The sequence below is a fragment of the Apus apus genome, chromosome 15 (assembly GCF_020740795.1).
Source record: "Apus apus isolate bApuApu2 chromosome 15, bApuApu2.pri.cur, whole genome shotgun sequence".
NCBI lineage: Eukaryota > Metazoa > Chordata > Aves > Apodiformes > Apodidae > Apus > Apus apus.
Window position 1 is genome coordinate 5,781,075 of NC_067296.1, and position 19,057 is coordinate 5,800,131.

Here is a 19,057-nt window from a genome sequence, read left to right on the forward strand (position 1 = left end):
ACATGGGAACAGGCTGCTGGCCCCGCCGGGGTGAGCTCTGCCTGGCGCAGGGACGGGGCTGGCGGCGCAGGCAGCGGTGGGGGTGGGTGGGCAGGCAGGGGGAAGGATGCTCACCAGAAAAAAGAGCTCTCAGCCAAGCCTCCCCCAGGCCCAGGGAAGGGTGAGCACCCGTAGGCTCCAGTGCCTCGGGTTGGAATCGGTGAGCAGAGGGAGCAGATGCAGAGGGTGGTGTGAAGTCTGGCCCTGTCTGGCACGGCCGCTCTGGAGCAAGGAGCTGACACTCAGCCCTGGGAAGGGCTCCCATCCTCTCTTTCCTGTCTCTCTGCTCCAGCAGCTGATTTCTGGGGGAGCTGCTGTGCTTGCAGCCGTACCCAGGCCGTGCAGGGATGGTCCTGGGTGACAACAGCAGCTCGCTGACCTGAAACTCAGCGTGTGCCATGCCTGAGACTCTCTGCCTTCGCCCACCCCCCAATGAGACTTTCAAGAGACAGTGGGAAGCTCAGCAAGCCACGGGGGCTCTTCCCCAGGGGGCTGACCTGGTGGCCTATGCACCCCCCATCCCAAGGAGGAAGATGGAGCTGCATTGCATGGAGGGCAACTGCGAGGGCAGAGAAGCAGTGTTGGCCTGGCTCAGGGTGGCACAGCTGCTGGGGCCCTGCCCAGCCTGAACGCCCATGGGACAGCACACTGCACCCCACGAAGCCCTGGGGGCTCAGCCTCCTAAGGCAGCACTCGTCACTGGGGCAGCTTTGCAAAGAGCTGGGGTAGCCCAGGGCTGGACGAGGCCCGTAGCCCCACCACAGCTCCCACCAGCCAACCCACAGGCTGCCCCAGCTGCTAAGGGCACTTCCAGCAGGTAAGGTGACCAGGGCAGGTTGCACCCACGCCTGGCCCTGGTTTCCCATCCCGCTGCCAGCCCCGAACAGCCCCCTCATGGACCTGTGCTGGTTTTGCCAAGATCGGGCCCCCATCTAGTGGACCCTGTGGGCTTCCCCGGGGCAGGGGTTGGGCTACTTGCTGGGGCTTCCCCGAGATCCGCAGCCCTCTGCCCTGCACGGAGCTCGGCGGCCGCGCTGCTACGGCCCCATCGTTCCTCCGGGGAGCCCGGGGCTGGGGCAGCCGGGGACCGGGAAGCGGGGACCGGGAAGCGGGGACCGAGCTCGTCTCCCCGCTCCCACTCCGCGGCTCCGGGCCGGCGGGCGGGCCGGAGGGCGGGACCCCGGGAGGGGCGACGGGCGGGACCCCCCGGTCCCCGGAGCTTGTGCCGCCGCCGGCCCCGCAGGGCTCCGCGGGTCCGCGCACGCTGCGGCGGGGGCGGCGCCGAGGCAGGTGAGCGGCGGCGGGGCCGGGCTCCGGCAGCCGGGTGCGGCAGGCACCGGCACCGCGGGACCTGGGCACCTGCATCCCGGGCGGGGCGGGGACCGGCATCCCGGTGACCTGAGGGATCGGCATCCCGGGGCGGTGGAAAGGGAGGGATCCGGAATACCAGGCATCCCGGGGTGCAGCGGGCACGGGCATCCCGGGGACTCCGGGCACCGGCATCTCGGAGCGCGGCGAGGACCGTGAGATCGGCAGCCCAGGGAACGGCAGGGACCGGGGTACCGGCACCCCGGGAACCCGGGGTACCAGCTTCCCATGGAATTGCAGGGATCAGCACCCCGGGGCGCGGCAGGCACCCGGGGCACCGGCATCCCCGGGGTGAGAGGGTAACCGGAGCAGCGGCATGCGTGGGTGAGCAGGGACGGGGCCAGCGGCACGCCGGGATGAGCGAGGCACCGGTATCCCGGGATTAGCTGGGAGCCGCCGTGCCAGCGCTCCCATCCCGGGATGCTGCTGGGACCCGGGGCACAGGGATACTCCTCCCCGTCCCTCTGCGGGCGGGTGTAGGGGAGTCCCTCTCCCCGAAGCCTTCCCCCCCAAGGGGATGCACCCTGTCATCTGCATTCCGAGCCCCGGGCTTGTCGGTGGCTTCTCAGCGTGCAGCAGCAGTTCACGCTCTGCTGCAGGGAGCAGCCAGCAGTGGGGATGCCCCTTCCCTGCTCCCCCCTGCCCGCCCCGCCAGCCCCCCAGAGGAAGGGCTTGGTCCGGGGCACCTTCAGGCCTATGAGCACAGGGATGCCCAGCGATGGGGATGGGGCTTCTGGAACCTTTGGATGACCAGAAAGCAGGTGCCTCCCTTGTCCTGCTCCCAGCGCATGGGACCATCCTGCAGGATCTGGGAGGTCAGCCACCCCGCTCCCTCCTCAGGCAGCCCCACCCCAGCCCCATGGGCATCCAGCACAGGACATCTCCACTTTGCAGCCACCACCCCTGCGCACCTGGGAGGTGCAGGGTCACAAGCCCCGGGTGACAGGGCATTTAGGACCGGGCTACAGGCAGAGGATGAAGGGGTTCTTCCTTCTCTACACATTCCTAATGGCTCCTTTGAGACAAGCCACACGACTCCCCGCTGGGAAGCCTCGCTGAGCTGTAAGTACAGGGCTTTTTATTCGGGCTGTTAATCTAAATCCATTGTATCTGGTTGGAAAAGCCCCCTTGTGCAATACTCCCTGCACTTGCTGCATCCTCACTTGGATGTCTATTAGCATCTTCCTTCCCACTCCCTTGGGTCCCCTCTGCCAGTTAGAATAATTTGAAAGCCTTTAAGAAAAGAAAAATATGTTGTCAAGGGAAACTCTTCTAGCATTTCTTAGAGATATGCTTGATCTGTTTTGATATTTTTTCCTGTCATAAATGCATATATCAAAGATTTTTTTTTTCTCCACAAGATAGATGTGAACACCCAACACCCAGCCTCACACTGGGCTTGTGTAATTCTAGTGGTTCTCTCCTTAAAACAGCTTACAACATATTCCAAAATTTATCAGACTGGTTTTATCTGTTCTATTTTACCTACAACTTATGGAAATTCTCCTTTCCTAAAGGGAAATTTTGCAAATTCACATTATTCCAGACAGATGCATTTGTATTCTCTGTCCATTGTGCTTTAAAAGAAGACAAAAACCACCCAGCCTTCCCAAAGAAAGCTTCTGTTCCCCAGCAGACACCCCTGCAAATGCAAGACAGGCTTTGATAATCCACCAGGAGAGATCACACCAGGTCTTAGCTCAAATCCCAGATATGTTCTAAAAGCTGAGCTTAGCTAGTCGTGAGACAAGTAGGCAAAAGAGTTATAAAACTATTAATTGCTGCTTTAGATTCCTAGATGAAAGCTGTATGTGGGCAGAAATCATTTGCTCCATTCAGAAGGCAACATCAGAGCGGAGCATCTCAGACAGTTCATGACCCTTTTCATTGCTCTGCTTCCTGCACCCGAGGAAGGGAGGGATCTTCCTTGGGGTGCTAAGGCTCTCAGGGTCCTGACACCCACTTTTTATGAGCTGGGAGAGAGGTGGGAGCTGGCTCCAAGCTGGCTGTCAGGGTTTGGCACGTCTCACCCAGAGCCGCAGCCGTGTGTGCTGGGGACGGTGGTGCTGAGCCAGAGGCTTGCTTTGGGCTTGTCCTGCCATCCCTGGTAGCCACCCTGGCTGCCCCCTCCCTCCGCCCAGCCCCAAAACCACCTTTCCAGGGATTTTGGTGACATTTGGTCTGGTATCCTAGAGCTGCTGTGTAGGACAGGTGTGGAGAAAGGCTGAGGAAGGGTGTGGGTAAACCAGATCCCACAGATCCACCCCCACGGCCCCTGTATGTGCCTTTGGAGCCTGAATGCATGAGCATCCTTCTGGAAGGAACCTGGATTAGTCATCCCCACCCCACAGATGGGCTGTGTGATGTCTTCCTGGAAAAGCTAATCTGTCACAGAAATTCCAATTTATCCCTGAAAAGGAGTGTCGACACCCCTTCCCCCCCCTCCTTTTGTCTTAAGCATTCAAGAAGTTGATCCTTCGGTTTTTCCCATTTTGAAAGGCAAGAGGACGAGCCCATTAAGCTCTGAGGCTCAGCAGAACCGGTTGCCTCCTTCAGAAGTGTTGTAATGGGAAGTGCTGGCTTTGTGGTGCAAAGCCTGTGTCTTTAAGGAGCCCTGGCTGGGAGATGCAGCGGAGTTAGCAGATGCCTTTGCCAGGCTATTTCACACAAATCTGGCATTTGCTGCACCCACAGCCCTGCTCAGCTTAAAAAACACACCCCTGGGGTTTGTTTCTAACCATTACTCGGTTACCTGTTCCTTTCCAGTTCTGCTCTGACATCCAGGTTTAGATGTGAAAATGCCCCCCGGCTCCCTCCAGGTCTGACAAGCCTTTCACAATCTGTTTCTCAGACACTGGGAAATATGCAGGTCCCTTTTCCTGCTTCACTGTTTGCCCCAGAAACCCCTTGAGATGTCTGGTCAGCAACGCAGGGCTGGGGTGCAGTGGGGTCCACAAGGGAGCTGGGATTCCCCTGGGCAGGGGGGACCCAGCTCAAGTCACTCACCTGGCCTTGGCCCTTGGTGGCTCTTGTCAGACTGGACCATCCTGTGCAGGCTCTGGTTGCACCTTGGCACCCCTGCAGGGGCTGCTGCAGACTGTCCCTTGGCCCTCCTGCCTGTGGCCTCTGTCCCTGTGTCGCTTAAAAAAAAAGTTTGAAAACTTCAGTGGGTGACAAAAGACAGAGAAAGTGAGATTTTTATTATTTTTTTTTCTAATAAGCAGCTGGTTGGTTAAAACCAGCCTTTGAGATGGGAGACAGGCCAGTCTGGAGGGCACAGATGCCTCAGTGACCTCTGCAGCAAAAGCATCACCTACTGCAGAAGCTGTGCTGGTACCAGCAGTGACCCTGAATGTGAGCATAGCTCAGGGCCAAGTTACACCTAATAGCAGGATTTTTCCAAAGCAGTCATTCCTCCAAAAAACATCATTCCTCAACCAAGAGAGCAAACCCATTGTCCCTTCTGAACACACCCAACTTCCCCGTGCCAGGAATGGGGGGACCATGTGGGTACAGGGTGGCTCCAGGTGTCCCCACATATTTTGATGGATCAGGTAGGTGGAGAAATCTGATTTTAAGGTGACACAGGAAGATCAAAAACCTTTTTACTTGCCTTCGTATTTGAAGCTTCTTGTCAAATGGGTAAACACATTTGAAGCTGTGGAAACGCTTCTTTGTCAGATGGTTTAACTGCTGCTTGTTAGAAAATGGAATTTCAGCTGGACAGAAACTTTCAAAATCCTGAAAAATAACATAAATTAAAACTCTGTTTTTTCTTTCCTTACCAACATACAGATTTCTAACTCAGTCGATGATTCTGAGTCATGTTTTTGTTACGCTTCAACATTATAAAAATATAATATTTTACATGACAGAACACACAAGAGGAAACAAAGCAGGCAGATGAATTGTTTTGACAGTTCTTCCACTGAAATTTTCCCTAAAACCAACACCACCTGTGAAAACAGTTTGATTTGGGCAAAACTTTGGCTGCTGGGATGGCTGCACCATCTAAGGACTTTTTGACCAGGTATAATTAGCAACGTAGTGGGGCTACAAAAAAGCTCTTTGGCAAAGTCACTGCCCTGGTGATTTGTCAAGATCTGTGTTTCCCTTCTTGGGGGAGGCACTTTGGGGGGGTAAATCCCCCTCTTCAGTGGCTTAATGACCTGTTTGAACAGGGAAAGCTCTATGGATGAGGTGCTGGAGGTGCAGCAGACTCTGCCTTCCTTAGGCCAAGGGAGAAACTTTTAGAGGTTAAAAAAAAAAAAAAAAAACCAACAGCAAGGAAAAGTTTGACCTGGAAAAACTATTGGCTTCTTTCTTTTTGTTGTTTTTCTTTCCATACCTCTGAAGAACAACCACCTGCAGCTGTTTCTCTCCCTTCCTCCCTCCCTGGTCCTCACTCCTCTAAAATGCAGACATTCCCCCTCACTCCCCCGGGTGCTTCTGCCCCCAGCTCACCCAGGAGCACCCAGAGCAGGGGGAACCCTGTGTCCCCTCCAGCCCTGCTGTGTCTCACCTGCAGGTGGAACCAGCTCCCGCTCTGCTGATCATGGTCAACAAGACCTTAAATTACTGGGGTCCCGGTTTCGAGGAGGACGTTATCAACATCAACGTGGGGGGTCTGAGAAGGCGGCTCAGCTCCAGTGCCCTCTCCAAGTTCCCCGACACCCGCCTGGGCCGCCTGCTCTCCTGTGACTCAGAGGAGTCCATCCTGCAGCTCTGTGATGACTACGACGTGAGCGCCAGGGAGTTCTACTTCGACCGCAACCCCGGCTTCTTCCTCTACGTCCTCCACTTCTACCAGACCGGGAAGCTGCATGTCATGGAGGAGCTGTGCGTCTTCTCCTTCTGCCAGGAGATCGAGTACTGGGGCATCAACGAGTTCTTCCTGGACTCCTGCTGCAGCTACCGCTACCACGAGCGCAAGCTGGAGAGCAGGCACCACAACTGGGACGAGGAGAGCGAGGTCAGCAGCGTGGACACGTCCCCCGATGAGATCTCAGACATCAACCACGAGCTGCTGCGCTACAGCACCCTGCGCTGCGGCAACCTGCGCAAGCGCCTCTGGCTCACCATGGAGAACCCCGGCTACTCCATCCCCAGCAAGCTCTTCAGCTTCGTGTCCATCAGCGTGGTGCTGGTTTCCATAGCCACCATGTGCATCCACAGCATGCCCGAGTACCAGGAGGTGGATGAGAACGGCAACATGCTCGACGAACCCATCCTGCACAAGCTGGAGTATTTCTGCATTTCCTGGTTCACTTTCGAAGTGTCTTCCCGCCTCCTGCTCTCCCCCAGCCCCAGGAAGTTCTTCAAACACCCGCTGAACCTGATTGACATTGTCTCAGTGTTGCCCTTCTACTTCACCCTCGTGGTGGACTTGACTGTGGGCAACGACTCAGAGCTGGGCAACCTGGGCAAGGTGGTGCAGGTGTTTCGGCTCATGAGGATATTCCGGGTGCTGAAGCTGGCTCGGCACTCCACTGGACTGAGGTCCCTGGGGGCCACCTTGAAGGTAAACTGGCTCTCTATCTCCCTATCTACTCCTTTAATCTCTGGGCAAGGAGGAGACATCTGGTGTGGCCAGGGGATGTGAACATACCCATTCCCAGTGAGCTACTGGCTCTGGGAGGGCATCTGGCGAGCTTCCCTGGGTGGTGGGCTGGGCTGTTGGTGTGTCTGCTAAAGCAACCAAGTGTGAGGAGCACTGCATGAGTCCTCTTTGTACACACGCTTAGAGCGAACAGCAACTCACCCATCACTTGCAGACTTTGCTTCCTGCAGAACTGGTGCTTCCAGGAACTCAGCCATCCCACGGTGGCGTGCAGGCCCCATTGCACAGCGTTGGAATGGGTGGATGGTGATGTCCCACTAGAAATGGGTCAGTGCCTAGTTGGGTAGCAGGAGACCTGCTGAGTAGGGACCAGGCCAGCCAGCAAGTATGCCAGCACCAGTGTGTGTGGCTCAGAGCTGCTCCTGTCCCCAGCATGGGAAAAAGGAGGCCCTCCCAAAGACCTGCTGCCAACTGGCCATGGGTCAGCATCCAACCCTTGGTGTCTGCCCATCTAGAGATCCTGGTCCAGCTGAGCTGGTACTTGGATGCTTCTGGATATGATGAGGTTGGGCACATGGTTAACTATGGGAGGCACAAAGAAGCAATGGAAAAATCAAAGGGTTAGCTGCAGGGCCTGGGACACCCAGCCCAAGGCAGGATCTGTGCCCCCAGCAGAGCCTGGGCCACCAGCAGCTGGGCATCAGCAAGTTGGAAAAGCATGGGGAAAGCAGGGTGTGCCAGGCTGGGGGAAGCTGCCTGCAGGACCACACGGTTCTCAGGAGGAATAGCTGGCTGAGAAGATGCTGAGACAGTGAAGGACCACAGTCCAGCCATGTGAAGGGGTAGCAGCTCTGCAGCTGTGGTGAGGGGTGGTACCCACCCTCCATAGCATACCTCAAGGCTGGGTTTTCTCCAGACCCCCTCTCCACAGCACCCACAGCCTCCAGGGGTCAGACCAAGAGCAGCTGTGGCCAAAGTCAAAGCAGGAAGCTGCCCTGAAATCCTCCCCAGACCCGACCCCCATGGCTGCAGCTCAGCTGTGAGCACGGAGCAGGCACCCTGCCCTGGGTGGCTCTGCTCTCCCCCACTGTCCTCCCTCCTCCCTCCCCTCATGCTGAGGGCCACGTTGCCCAAATCTGGGGAGGGTGAGACTGTCCTCTCACCTCCTGTGCTCACCCAGGAAATCCAGCTTGCTGCAGAGGTCAGTTAAACTCAGCCTTTAATTGTCTCTGATTCTTGGCCACCACATCAAGAGAAATCCTAAAGCCAGCCCTCCAGCCTGCCAAGGTGCAGAGTGACGCACGCTCTCAAGGTCCCACCACATGCAAGGGAGAAGGCCACCAGGGCAGACTTATCCTCTCCTCGTGGGACTGCCTCTGATCCCCACGTTCATACCAGAAGACTGGTTTTTCAAGCCCTGCTCACGCAAATAGCCCCGTGCTCCCCCCGCTTCAAAAGAAGGTGTGCCAGACAACAGCCAAGGCAAGCCATCTTCATAACAGAGCTTGAAATTCAACCAAAGGGATGTTCTCCTCCCACTCAGTGCCTGGCAGGGGCCAGAGCTGCAGCTCCTGGTGCTGCTCCCTCGGAAGGGCCACGGCAGGGATGCTGTGGGCACAGCCACAGCCAGAACACCCCATTTCCCACTGCTGCAGTAGTGGCAGGGCCAGCATGGGGTCTCCTGGTGCCAGCAGGTCTCCCCTGCTGGGGTTGGACCCATTCCCATGGGTGAGCCGTGGAGAAAATCAGCACTCACGTGTGGCTGAGGATGGGCAGCAGGAAAGGTCTTCTGCCAACTTCTGCTGTGAAACAGGACCTGCCCAGCACTAATCCTGCAAAGCACATTAAGCATCAAAGTGGGGGGGGGGCGCGGGGAGGGAAGAGTCCTGGCATCCTCCAAGCCTGCTGAGAACAGGGTCCATGGGGAGCTATTTGAAACAAAGATGCTGGAAGTCCTACCTGCATCATACTGACTTTTGAACACTCACCTTGAAAGAGCAATTAGCAAGTGCCAGACTCACAGAACACTGAGATTGAAATCAAACAGGACAGGTGGGCAGGGCTGCCTGAGCCCTTCCTGGGCTCCATCTAAGCGTGAACAAGACGCTGCAGCAGGGCAGGGGCTGATGGGCTCATCTGCATCTCATTAAGCAGCAGACGGGATCCAGGACACTGGCCTCTGCTGAGCTGCTGATTCACCCAGTGACGTGCTGGGAAGTGCCTCTTCCCAGGGATTCTGGAGCCAGCTGTGAACAGGGATGAGCAAAAACACAACTGACGCAGCAGCTTGGCGTTGTGATTTACTGGGCACATAAATTACAACGTCTTGTTAATCATAATTTACTTCCTATTGCAAGAGCATGAAGCAGCAGAGGAGTAAAGGCTGTTAACAGCCAGGAAGTGGGAGCGATGGCTCTGGCAAGCCAAGTCATCGTTCCCCTGCCACAGAAGTGTTAGCAGAGGGATTTCTGCATCAGAAACTCTGAACAGTCTTCAGATTGCTTGGGGCCTGACCCAGGGTCTGGTTAATTTGAGGAGAGGCTTCCCACACATCTCTGCTCTTCCTCCCTGCAGTGCATGACACCTGTTACCACTATCAGAGCTTCCCAGGTGCAGGGCTGGTGCCCATCTCCCACGAGCAGTCAATAGGTGTTGAGCCCTGAGTAATGTAGGAACCTGCAGGGATCTACAGGAGTTGCTGTCTGTCCCTCTAGGGCCCTAAACACACAGATAGATTGGAAAAGCCAGAGCTGCATGTCTCCAAACCCCAGGTGCATCACCCTGCTGTCAGCACCACAGGCCATCTCCGTGCTCAGCTCCCCACAATGGTGTCTCCAGCCAGGCTCAAACCAGGCTCTTCCATTTCATTTGTCTTCTGCTGTGCTGGAGGAAAGATGTGCATTCAGCAGGGCAAGGAGCCCAAGCATGACCCATGGCTGTTTGACAGGCAGACCTTCCTGCCACAGCAGGAGTCCAAAGAGACTGTTGTTGGGGTGGCTGCTTTTGATGCAGCCTTTTATTACCCAGCATCACCTCCCCCACAGCTGCCTGCTTGATAAGTCTGCTTCACACCTGAACCCCAGCTAAAACTGAATCCCACCCAAACCCCAGCTGCAGCTCCCTGCCCCGGGATCAATGAGCAAACCACACATTTTGAGGATGAATGGCTGCTAATAGGTGGGAGCCAGTGCCTGAAGATCAGCTGGGAGATTCCTGGAGCCTCCCCTGTGCCTTGAGCCCTAAACCTGCTTGTAAATTAAAGCAGCAGGAGCTACCAAGCTGCCTGACTTTCCCCTCGCCTTTGCCCTCCAACACATCCCAGGGCCATAGCTGATACTCTTTAAAAATGGATAAGGTTATTCAGCTCTGCTGCTCCCCAGCTGGGACGTACACACATGCTGTCAAGCTCCAGCCAGGAGTTAGTCTTTCATGGCCAAGTGATACATCCTTGAAACTCGGTGGCTCTGAGCTGTTTGTCCTTCCCAGGGAGCTCCCTTGGAGCTGCTGCAGGGCATTCACAGCTACAGGCAACAGAGGAGGAGGAGGTGGAAATTATTTCCCCTTGGTATTACTGGCATTAGCTGAGCAGCTTTTGCCAGCAGTCTAAGCAAAGTCTTCTCACTCCCTGCCATGAATCCACCTCCTTTATGTCTCATCTTGACCGTGGAAGCTCTTTTTCCATGTCTTCTGTTTGCTTTGCTCAAATGTTGTTCTGTTTAGTCAATATGTGGCCTCCAATAAAACATTATCTGCCTGGTAGGAGAGTGGAAAAAAAAACCCCACTCCATGATCAGGGATCTGCTTTCCTTTCTCCCAGAGATGACGAGCAAGGTGGCAGATCAGTGGGCAGAAACACCCAGGGAACTGTGACACTCAGAAGGCCAGTGGACTCACCGTGCTGTGAGGGCAGAGGGGCTTTGGCACTGGGGGGTTAGCCTGGGGCTCTGTGGTCCCCTCCAGCCTGCAGGGATGTCAGAGCAGGCTGGCCCAGGTGTCCCTGTCCCTTGGCTCACACCTCACCAGCTGCTGGCCCATGGCAGTTTGCCTGATCCCAGCTCGTCCTCTGGCAGTCCCCTTCTGGGCATCCCTTGCTGCCTTGTCCCTTAGCTGCCCACTGCCTTTTCCCACCTCAGGTTTTTGGCACAGGTTAGTATTCTGCTCAGAAATTCAGAACACCCAAAGAAAGGTTGCAACACCTGTGGTTTTGTTTAAACCAGAGAAATGGTGGCTTCCCCAAGGAATGCTGCATGTCCCTGCTGACAGTCTGACCCCCAGGGTCCCATGGGAGGTTGGGTGTCCCATGGCCCCATTCCTGTGGGGGTTCCCAGACCCTTCATGGTGGGGTTCAGCCAGCTGGGGGTGCAGCACCCCATGGGGGTGGGTGCTAGGCCAGCCCACACTGACCATGGAGGGGTGCCTGGACTGACCTGACAACCTGCTTGGATTAGTGTCAGCTTGGAAGCCCACTTTGAATCTTCCCATGGAGGAGCAGCAAAACCTGAAGGGAAATGTAATTGTTTAAGAAACAGCAGTTTCTGCAAGAAAGCTCTGCCCCTGGAACAAGCCCCTCTGCTCTCAGGCCATCCTGCAGACACCACCAGATGGCCAGCTGGGGACAGCCTCAGGGTGCTTTGGGCTTGTTGGCGTCCTCCAGCCAGCCCAAACACAGGTTATTGTCATCAAGAACCTCAGGAGTGGGATCAAGGAGTCCCAGGAGTGGGAGGACAGGGGACAGAAACTGAGGCAGGAGGTAGTTTCTGCCTTTCTTGGAGCTGTGTCCCTTGAGGTGTAAGAGCAGAAGCCTCCTGAGCTCTGCTCGCTGGAGCATCCTGATCCCTCCAAGCCAGGTGTGTAAGGAAGGGTTACATGTCCCTTGGAGCTGAGCCTGCAGCAGAGGGGCACGTCCTCCTGCCAGCACATCACCAGCGTCTCAGGAGAACACAAATCAAACTTCAGTTAGAGGCTGCCTGTTAGGTGGTTTCTGGGGACCTGCCAAGATAACAGGAAAATGTGTCTAAATGTTGTTAGCCGGGATCAGGCGGGAGCGAGGGCTGGAGGAGGGATGTAGCCTCTGCCTGGAATCCTGGCTGGGAAGCACAGGTCCCCTCTCCCCTGGCACTGCCTCCCCCTGGCAGGCTGTGGGTGCCAGGGCTGATCTCCTGGCTACCCCACTGGTTCCAGGTGTAGGTCACCCACACACCCCCCAGCCCATCTCAGCCTGTCCTCACAGTGGGGTATCCCAAGGCAGAGATGGATAGAGGCACCAAGAATCATAGAACGGTTTGGGTTGGAAGGGACCTTCAAGATCATCCAGACCCACTCCCCTGCATGGCAGGAACACCTCCCACCAGCCCAGGTTGCTCCAAGCCCCATCCAACCTGCCCTTCAACACTGCCAGGGATGGGGCAGCCACAGCTTCTCTGGGCAACCTGTTCCAGTGTCTCACCAGCTTCATAGTGAAGAGCCTGGTCCCATTATTACATGCCCTTATAAAAAGCTTTCCTGTAAGCCCCTTCAGGTACTGGAAGGCCACTGTCAGGTCTCCCTGGACCCACAGCTGTGATGGGTGTGGTGCCCCCCACTGACCACTTGCTCTGCTTTCCCTTCCAGCACAGCTACCGGGAGGTGGGGATCTTGCTGCTCTACCTGGCCGTGGGGGTCTCTGTTTTCTCCGGTGTGGCCTACACAGCTGAGAAGGAGGAAGACGTTGGTTTCGACACCATCCCGGCCTGCTGGTGGTGGGGCACGGTCAGCATGACCACCGTGGGCTACGGCGACGTGGTGCCTGTCACCGTGGCTGGCAAGCTGGCTGCCTCGGGCTGCATCCTGGGGGGCATCCTGGTGGTGGCACTGCCCATCACCATCATCTTCAACAAGTTCTCCCACTTCTACCGCAAGCAGAAGGCGCTGGAGGCGGCCGTGAGGAACAGCGGGAAGAAAGACGCCGAGGAAGCGGAGAGCATCTCCAGCCATGAACAAGACTCAGAAGCTCTGAGTGACACCTCCCTGGGCAGAGGCAGCCCCGACCGCCGTGGTCTGACCCCCAGTGCCCACCCTGCACCCTGACCCCGCTGCACCGGGGCTTGGGACCTGTTTCCTCCCTGAAGTGTTCAAGGCCAGGTTGGATGGGGCTTGGAGCGACCTGGTCTAGTGGGAGGTGTCCCTGCCCGTGGCAGGGGGATTGGGACTAGATGATCATTAAGGTCCCTTTCCAACCCAAACCAGTCTGGGATTGTATGATTTCTCACCACAAGCACAGCTGTTGCACCAGGACACAGCAGAGGAGCTGGACTCTCCCCATCTCACATCACCCCTGCCCAGCGAAGGACAGGAGGGGTTGGAGGAGATGCCCAGGGGTTGCCAGCTGCTTCCAGGGATGCAGCAGCCAGGCCGTGTCTCAGCCCTCACCCAGCGCCAGGCTGGCTGCCTCTGCGGGTCCTGTGCCAGGTCAGCATCAACTCCTGCCACAACCTTGTCCTACCCCCAGCTCCAAACAGCTCCCAAGGTGGAGCTGCCCCATCAGCCATGGGGAAAAGAGGGTTGGAAATTAGTCTGTACAGGAGGAAGGGTGGTGTCCAGCTCAGGACAAGCCCCATAGTCCCCAGCTCCTGCACTGGGACTGGCTGGAAGTCACTTCCACTGCAGTTGGGGTTTAACTTCTGCACTGCCACTGCCAGGAGCCCCCAGGGACTGGGGTCTGGGGGCTGTGCTGGGAGAGTAGCACAGCTGGGAGCACTATCCATGAGGAGAGGACACTTGCTGGGGATGAGAGGGAAAAGGGACACAGTCCTCCAAGGCAGAAGCAGCAGAAGGGGATCAAGCTGGGGGAACCAAAGGGCCACCCCCCACTGAGGCTTATCCCCCTGAGCTGTTTTCTCCATGGGGCTCCCATGCCCCCCAGCATCTCCTCTGTCCTGCAGGGAGCTGAGCTCCTGTCACCCCAGCCTCTGAGCACCTCACAGGAGTCAGGGTCCTCTTCCCATCCAGATCCCCCACCTGGCTGAGCACATTTGGGGCTGCTCCCAGCACAGCATTAATTCCCTATGGAGTTTTTCCTTCACCCTCAGTTCTCTGCTCGGAAATTGTGCAGCTCCTTGGTGCACAGAGAAACACACCAATGCCTGTTCTGAGCAGGACAAATGTGCACCCTGATCAGCTCAAAACCATGTTGATGGCTGCAGGATGATTCCCAGGCACCTGGATCGTGGTGTTTGCCACTGGTTTTCCTGGATGGCTTTGGGCACAGCTGCAGTCACTGGTGCTGGCTCTGCCTGTAGCGATCTCTGGATCATGGGGAAGAAAAGACAAACCAACATCAGTTGCAGGTCCAGCCTTTCTGAACCCCAGTGGGACTTGGGAGGGGGTCCCCAGGGAACAGTGGTGTGGGATGGGAGGGTGCTCACACTCCTGGCATCATTGAGTCTTCCAGTACTGACAGTCCGTGGTCTGCTCTGCCCTCATCCTCACTGCGAGGTGGGACCAGTGAGCTCCATCACCTGCTGCACCCAGCTCCTGCTGCACCATTACTTGAATAAAGGAAGGAGTTTCCCCTCTCTCCATAAATATTCCAGTAGCAAAATGTATTAAAATGTGAAGACTAACTGACATGTATTAATGAAAAAGCATTATGCAAATAATAAAAAGAGCATGTAAATTAATTTTCTATCTATGCATGGGATGCAAACTGTATATTTTATTAAAGACCTAAGTGACCCGCTTTGGATGCTGGCTTTCTGTTTCATGTGCAGCACAGCCAGGCTGCTCCAGAGTGACTGTAGTTCCTGTAATCCAGCTCAGCACCTCCTTGGAGCACAGCAGAGCTCCCACCCGGGCAGCTCCCACTTCATCCCTGCCCTGATGCTGGGTGACAGTCCTTGTGCCTGGACCGCTGCTGTCAACCCAGCTGGAGGATTTTGGATTCCCCATCTCCCAGCAGGCCCAATGAACTGGGTGTCCCTGGAGTGTGAGGGAATGGGTCAGAGCCAGCAGGCTCTGGGAAGAGCCACACAGGGAGCCAGGGATCACAACTGGGAGGGAGGGAAGCACAGCAGCTTTCAGAGGGAGATGAGAGGATTGTGGTTAACATTAAAAATGCAGGATGATTGTCAAAGCAGAGAGCTTGTCCCATCCAAGCGTGGTCCTTGGCAGGGGAGGAAGCAGGCAGGGAAGAGCAGAGATCTGCAGGAACACACACCCTGCCATCAGCAGCACCCGAGGACAGCAGAGCTGAGGTGCAAACCCAGCCTGGGAGCCCAGCAGCAGCAGCTGCCTGGTATTTCCTCTAATGGTCACTCTTGTTTTAAGAAATTAATTTAAACCCCAATCTTGTGGGGCCACATTTTGCCCTTAAAGTAGAAAAGGCTCCATTTTGAAAGAAAATAGTTTAGGTAGCACGTGTTAATTGGTTGAGTTGGAGGAACTATGTTTTAGGCACACCTTTGCCAGCAGAAGGCTGGGGGGGGTGTTCCCTGCTGGCTTCCCAGCCGTGTTGCTCACAGCTGTGGCTGTCAGCAAGGGTAGGGGATCAGGATGAGGAGGGAAAAGTGCCCACTGCAGCTCCAGAGGCCTGAAAGGAGCTGGTCCAGGACAGCTGTGTTCATCCCCCTTCATCACTGCTGCTTTCATAAGCTCCAAGTACCAAAGGCAGGAGGGCTGAAGGCCACCCAGAAAAACCCAGGCCAGCGGCTGCTCATATATCACTGCTGTGGTTAAATCCCATCTCCTGGCACAGAGGTTGTCCCCTTGGCTTCAGTGGCCCAAATCACATCCAGCCTCTGCCACTTTCCTTGCTGCCAAGGCAAAGCTCAGACTGCCTTCCAGCACCCAGCCTGCAAACTGCCTATGACAGGGACCGTGGTCATCAGCAGACAAGAGCTATCACTAATTAAGCTACGTTATCACAGGATGCCTCTGGCCACCACTGCTTGTAGGCTTAGAAAAGTTCAGTAGCCCCTTGGGAGGTTCTGAAGAGCCCTAAGGCTGGCACTGCACAGCACCAGGCTGCCTAGGGAAACACCTTAGCACTTGCAGAGGGTTTGAAGCCTCCAAGCAGAGGCTGAGCACACCAGGAGCAGCATCCTTAGCCAAGCTGAGCAAGCCTAACTTTTCTCTCCAGAAAGGAGATATCCCAGCAGCATGTCCAGCTACTTCAAGGGGTGGCTGCTCTCTGGGAGCTGGCTCTCCTGTCTTTCATGGGGTGTAGTTTGTGCTGTGATGCTGCTTGGGCTTCATCCTCCTTGATCATAAGCATAAAAGGCTGAGCTCATTCTGATGCTGTAAGAGGCCTCTGATGGTCTGAAATGAGGAGGATGTCTCCAGGCTGCTCATCTCCAGGGGCTGGCTGGGGAGGACTTACTTCTGCACTCAAGTGTATTCCTCTGCTAGATGTGATAGCGGGGATTAAAAATAGACTTTAATCTTTATTCCTTTGAGAGTTTTTCTGTTAAAAGAAAAAAAAAAAATCCACATGCTGCTAATCTTTCCAAGACAAAAGCCTCCCCCAACTTGGGGGTTAAAAGCAAGGCAGGACTCTTCTGTGAGCCCCTTTGCTTTGTTGCAAACGGTGGTTGACCTCAGAGGGGGGCTGGTGTGTGAGGTTTGGGAAAGCCACCAAAGATTTCTTTTTTTAGCTTCCTGCTCTCTGTGAAGACATTAGGATTTGTATGGCTGTGAGTAACTGCTCTAGGAATATCCTCCCACTGCTGTGTGCAGGCAGATCAAGCGGAGCTGGAGTTCTGCAGAGCAGGGAAGAACTGGGTGCAGCAAGGTGCCCAGCACCGGGAGTGGGTGATCACAGCCCACGTTCGCCTTAGCAAGACACTTCTGTGCAGTGATGGGTTGCCAGGACTGGTCTAACTTACTATTTCTAAGGCAAGTAGGAAATTAATGTTCTTTTGCTAATCCCTAATTAGTTTTTCTGACAGTGGCTGCATTTTCACTGGGTACAGTGGGTAAATGGATTAAACACCTTACCAGGTTATTTCTAGAAAAGCTGCTCTCCACACTCAGAAAATGATTGATGAAAGAGTGACTCTCTTGCCTCCAGGGAATGGTGATTAAGGAGTGACCTTATTAAGCTATTTCATGCAGCTGAGAATTAGACAACTCTGCTCAAAGAGACAAAGTAAACTTCATTTTTTTTGTTCTAAACTTCTTTGCCAATTTTCAGGTCTGAGACGACCCTGAGCGTGTTCTGTGCACTTAGCTGGTTATTGGAAAACCAGGAGATCTGACAGGGTTTGATCTGTAGGAAAGAAAGCCTCCTCACCAGCAGCATTTCTGGGATCCCTCCTTCTTGTGGGCTCCATGAGCCCTGTTGATCTCAGCGGAGTTCAGGGAATCAAAAATCAGAGCTGACTGCTTGAGTATGTACATGTTAAATCAGTGTTACTTACCATTCCTGGATTTGCTGAACCATGTATGGAGAGTAGGAAAGACAAATAGTGCTGCAATTATTTTATCTTATTTTTTAAAACCAAAATTAAAACACTTCCTTCCAGTAGTAAAAAGCCCCAAAGTCTGCATATGCTCATGGGTTTGCTTTAGCCTTTATCTGAACCACAGCTATTAACTTTGCTGTAGGAAACAGAGACTCAACCATTTGAGGTAGCTGAATGTAGAGCCTTGAAGGAGTGGAATTAAGCTAAGGATGTCCAGATAGGTCACACAACTTCAGGAAAAGAAAAACACAGGTCAGGTGTGCAGGGAAGCACAGCACCAGTGGTGCATGTTCACAGCTAGACCTCGAGTCTGGCGAGAGCAGCAAAGGGGGAGAACTGAACTGGGCCTCTGTCTCAAGACCATCCCTTCTACGGTCAACAAGTGCTGGTCCAGAGCTCTCAGAGCTGAGGAAAGGTCACCCTACAGCTCAGCCACCCATGGATTTGTGCAGAGGCAGGTCTGCAAGAGGCTATTCTGCTGCTGTGACCACTCTGGATGGGATTCAGGAACTCTTGAGCTTCCTCTGCTTCCAGCACTGTATTGATTTTAATAGTGACAACCTAGAGGGGAGCAGAACAGACTGTGCTTCGTAGATGGAACTGAAATGTTTTAAAGTTTTCAAACAAGTTGGCTGTCTTCCTGGACTCTTAAATTAAAGGGCAATTAAATCACTTTCAGTCTCAAAAGAGCTGATGGGTGTTTCCTGGTTTGACTCCTTCAAATTTTGCCAAAGTGATTAAAGCAATGAAAAACTGTTAACTCTCAAGTCAGGGTTGGCAGCCAACACTCAAAAGCATTTATCTAAAGCACGTGCTCAGACTCTCTTGGCCTGTGGACAGGAGGAAATGGGATAAATTAAGGTGCAGGAAAGCTTACCTGGGCATAAAGGACACTGGCACAGCAACCCCTGTACCCTAGTACTGAAAACTACCACGGGAGGAGGAGCAAAACTGCTGGTGCTACAAATCGTGTGGAAAGTTGACTTTTCCCCCCCGTGGGGGGAGACAAACCTGGCTAAACATCAGCCCCAGCTTGTGGCTGCTTGTCAGTGTTGGTTTTGCTAGTTATGTGCAATTAGTATTTGTGCAACAGGTGCACTGGTCCCAGCATGAGGGGAACAAATGTGAACCCTCCCCTGGTACAGCTCCAGTGCTGCTGCTGCCCTTCCAGTTCAGCCCTCCCTTCCCACTGGGGTTCCACAAAATCCTGGTAATGTTGCTGAGAATATGCAAGAGCTGCAGGCTTTCCCAGTTACTAGGAATGCCCGTGGTCTCTCTCCCTTTGATTTCCATGCTCCTTCCTAACATTTAAAAGCTCCAATCTATTTTGTTTCTTCCGGGATTGCTAACCAAAGCTGACTCCTGAATGAATTCTGTCTCTGCTGCAGTTAGTCATCCCTTCAGGACAGATTTAGTAACTGCTCAGGGAAACCACGGAGCAGTCAACAGTTCACCGTTGGAAGGCAGCACCCACTCACTGTCAGCTTCATCATTTTCCAAGCTAGAAAGCTAGAAGTGCAGCAAGTCAGCCAGAAATAGGTGAGCAAGCCTCTAAAGGCTCACCTGCTGTGGAGGAAGGTGGATAAACAGATACAAACCTAATCCCAAACCTGACTGCAGGCTCGGGAAAGTTGCTGCAGTGCCAAACAGC

General features: G+C 54.7%; 1 protein-coding gene across 2 annotated transcripts; it reads left to right on the forward strand.

The window, feature by feature from the left end:
- The first annotated feature begins 2,375 nt into the window (after positions 1-2,375).
- On the forward strand, positions 2,376-13,161 carry KCNS1 (potassium voltage-gated channel modifier subfamily S member 1). Of its 2 annotated transcripts, none has more exons than XM_051633364.1 (3): positions 2,376-2,469; positions 5,764-6,928; positions 12,578-13,161. In XM_051633364.1, exons 2-3 carry the CDS (start codon positions 5,963-5,965, stop codon positions 13,031-13,033), a joined length of 1,422 nt encoding a protein of 473 aa, XP_051489324.1. In that variant the 5' UTR covers positions 2,376-2,469; positions 5,764-5,962; the 3' UTR covers positions 13,034-13,161. The 2 variants fall into 2 exon arrangements, with proteins under 2 accessions (XP_051489324.1, XP_051489323.1); XM_051633363.1 differs by having other exon boundaries at positions 5,936-6,928.
- The last annotated feature ends 5,896 nt before the right edge of the window (positions 13,162-19,057 follow it).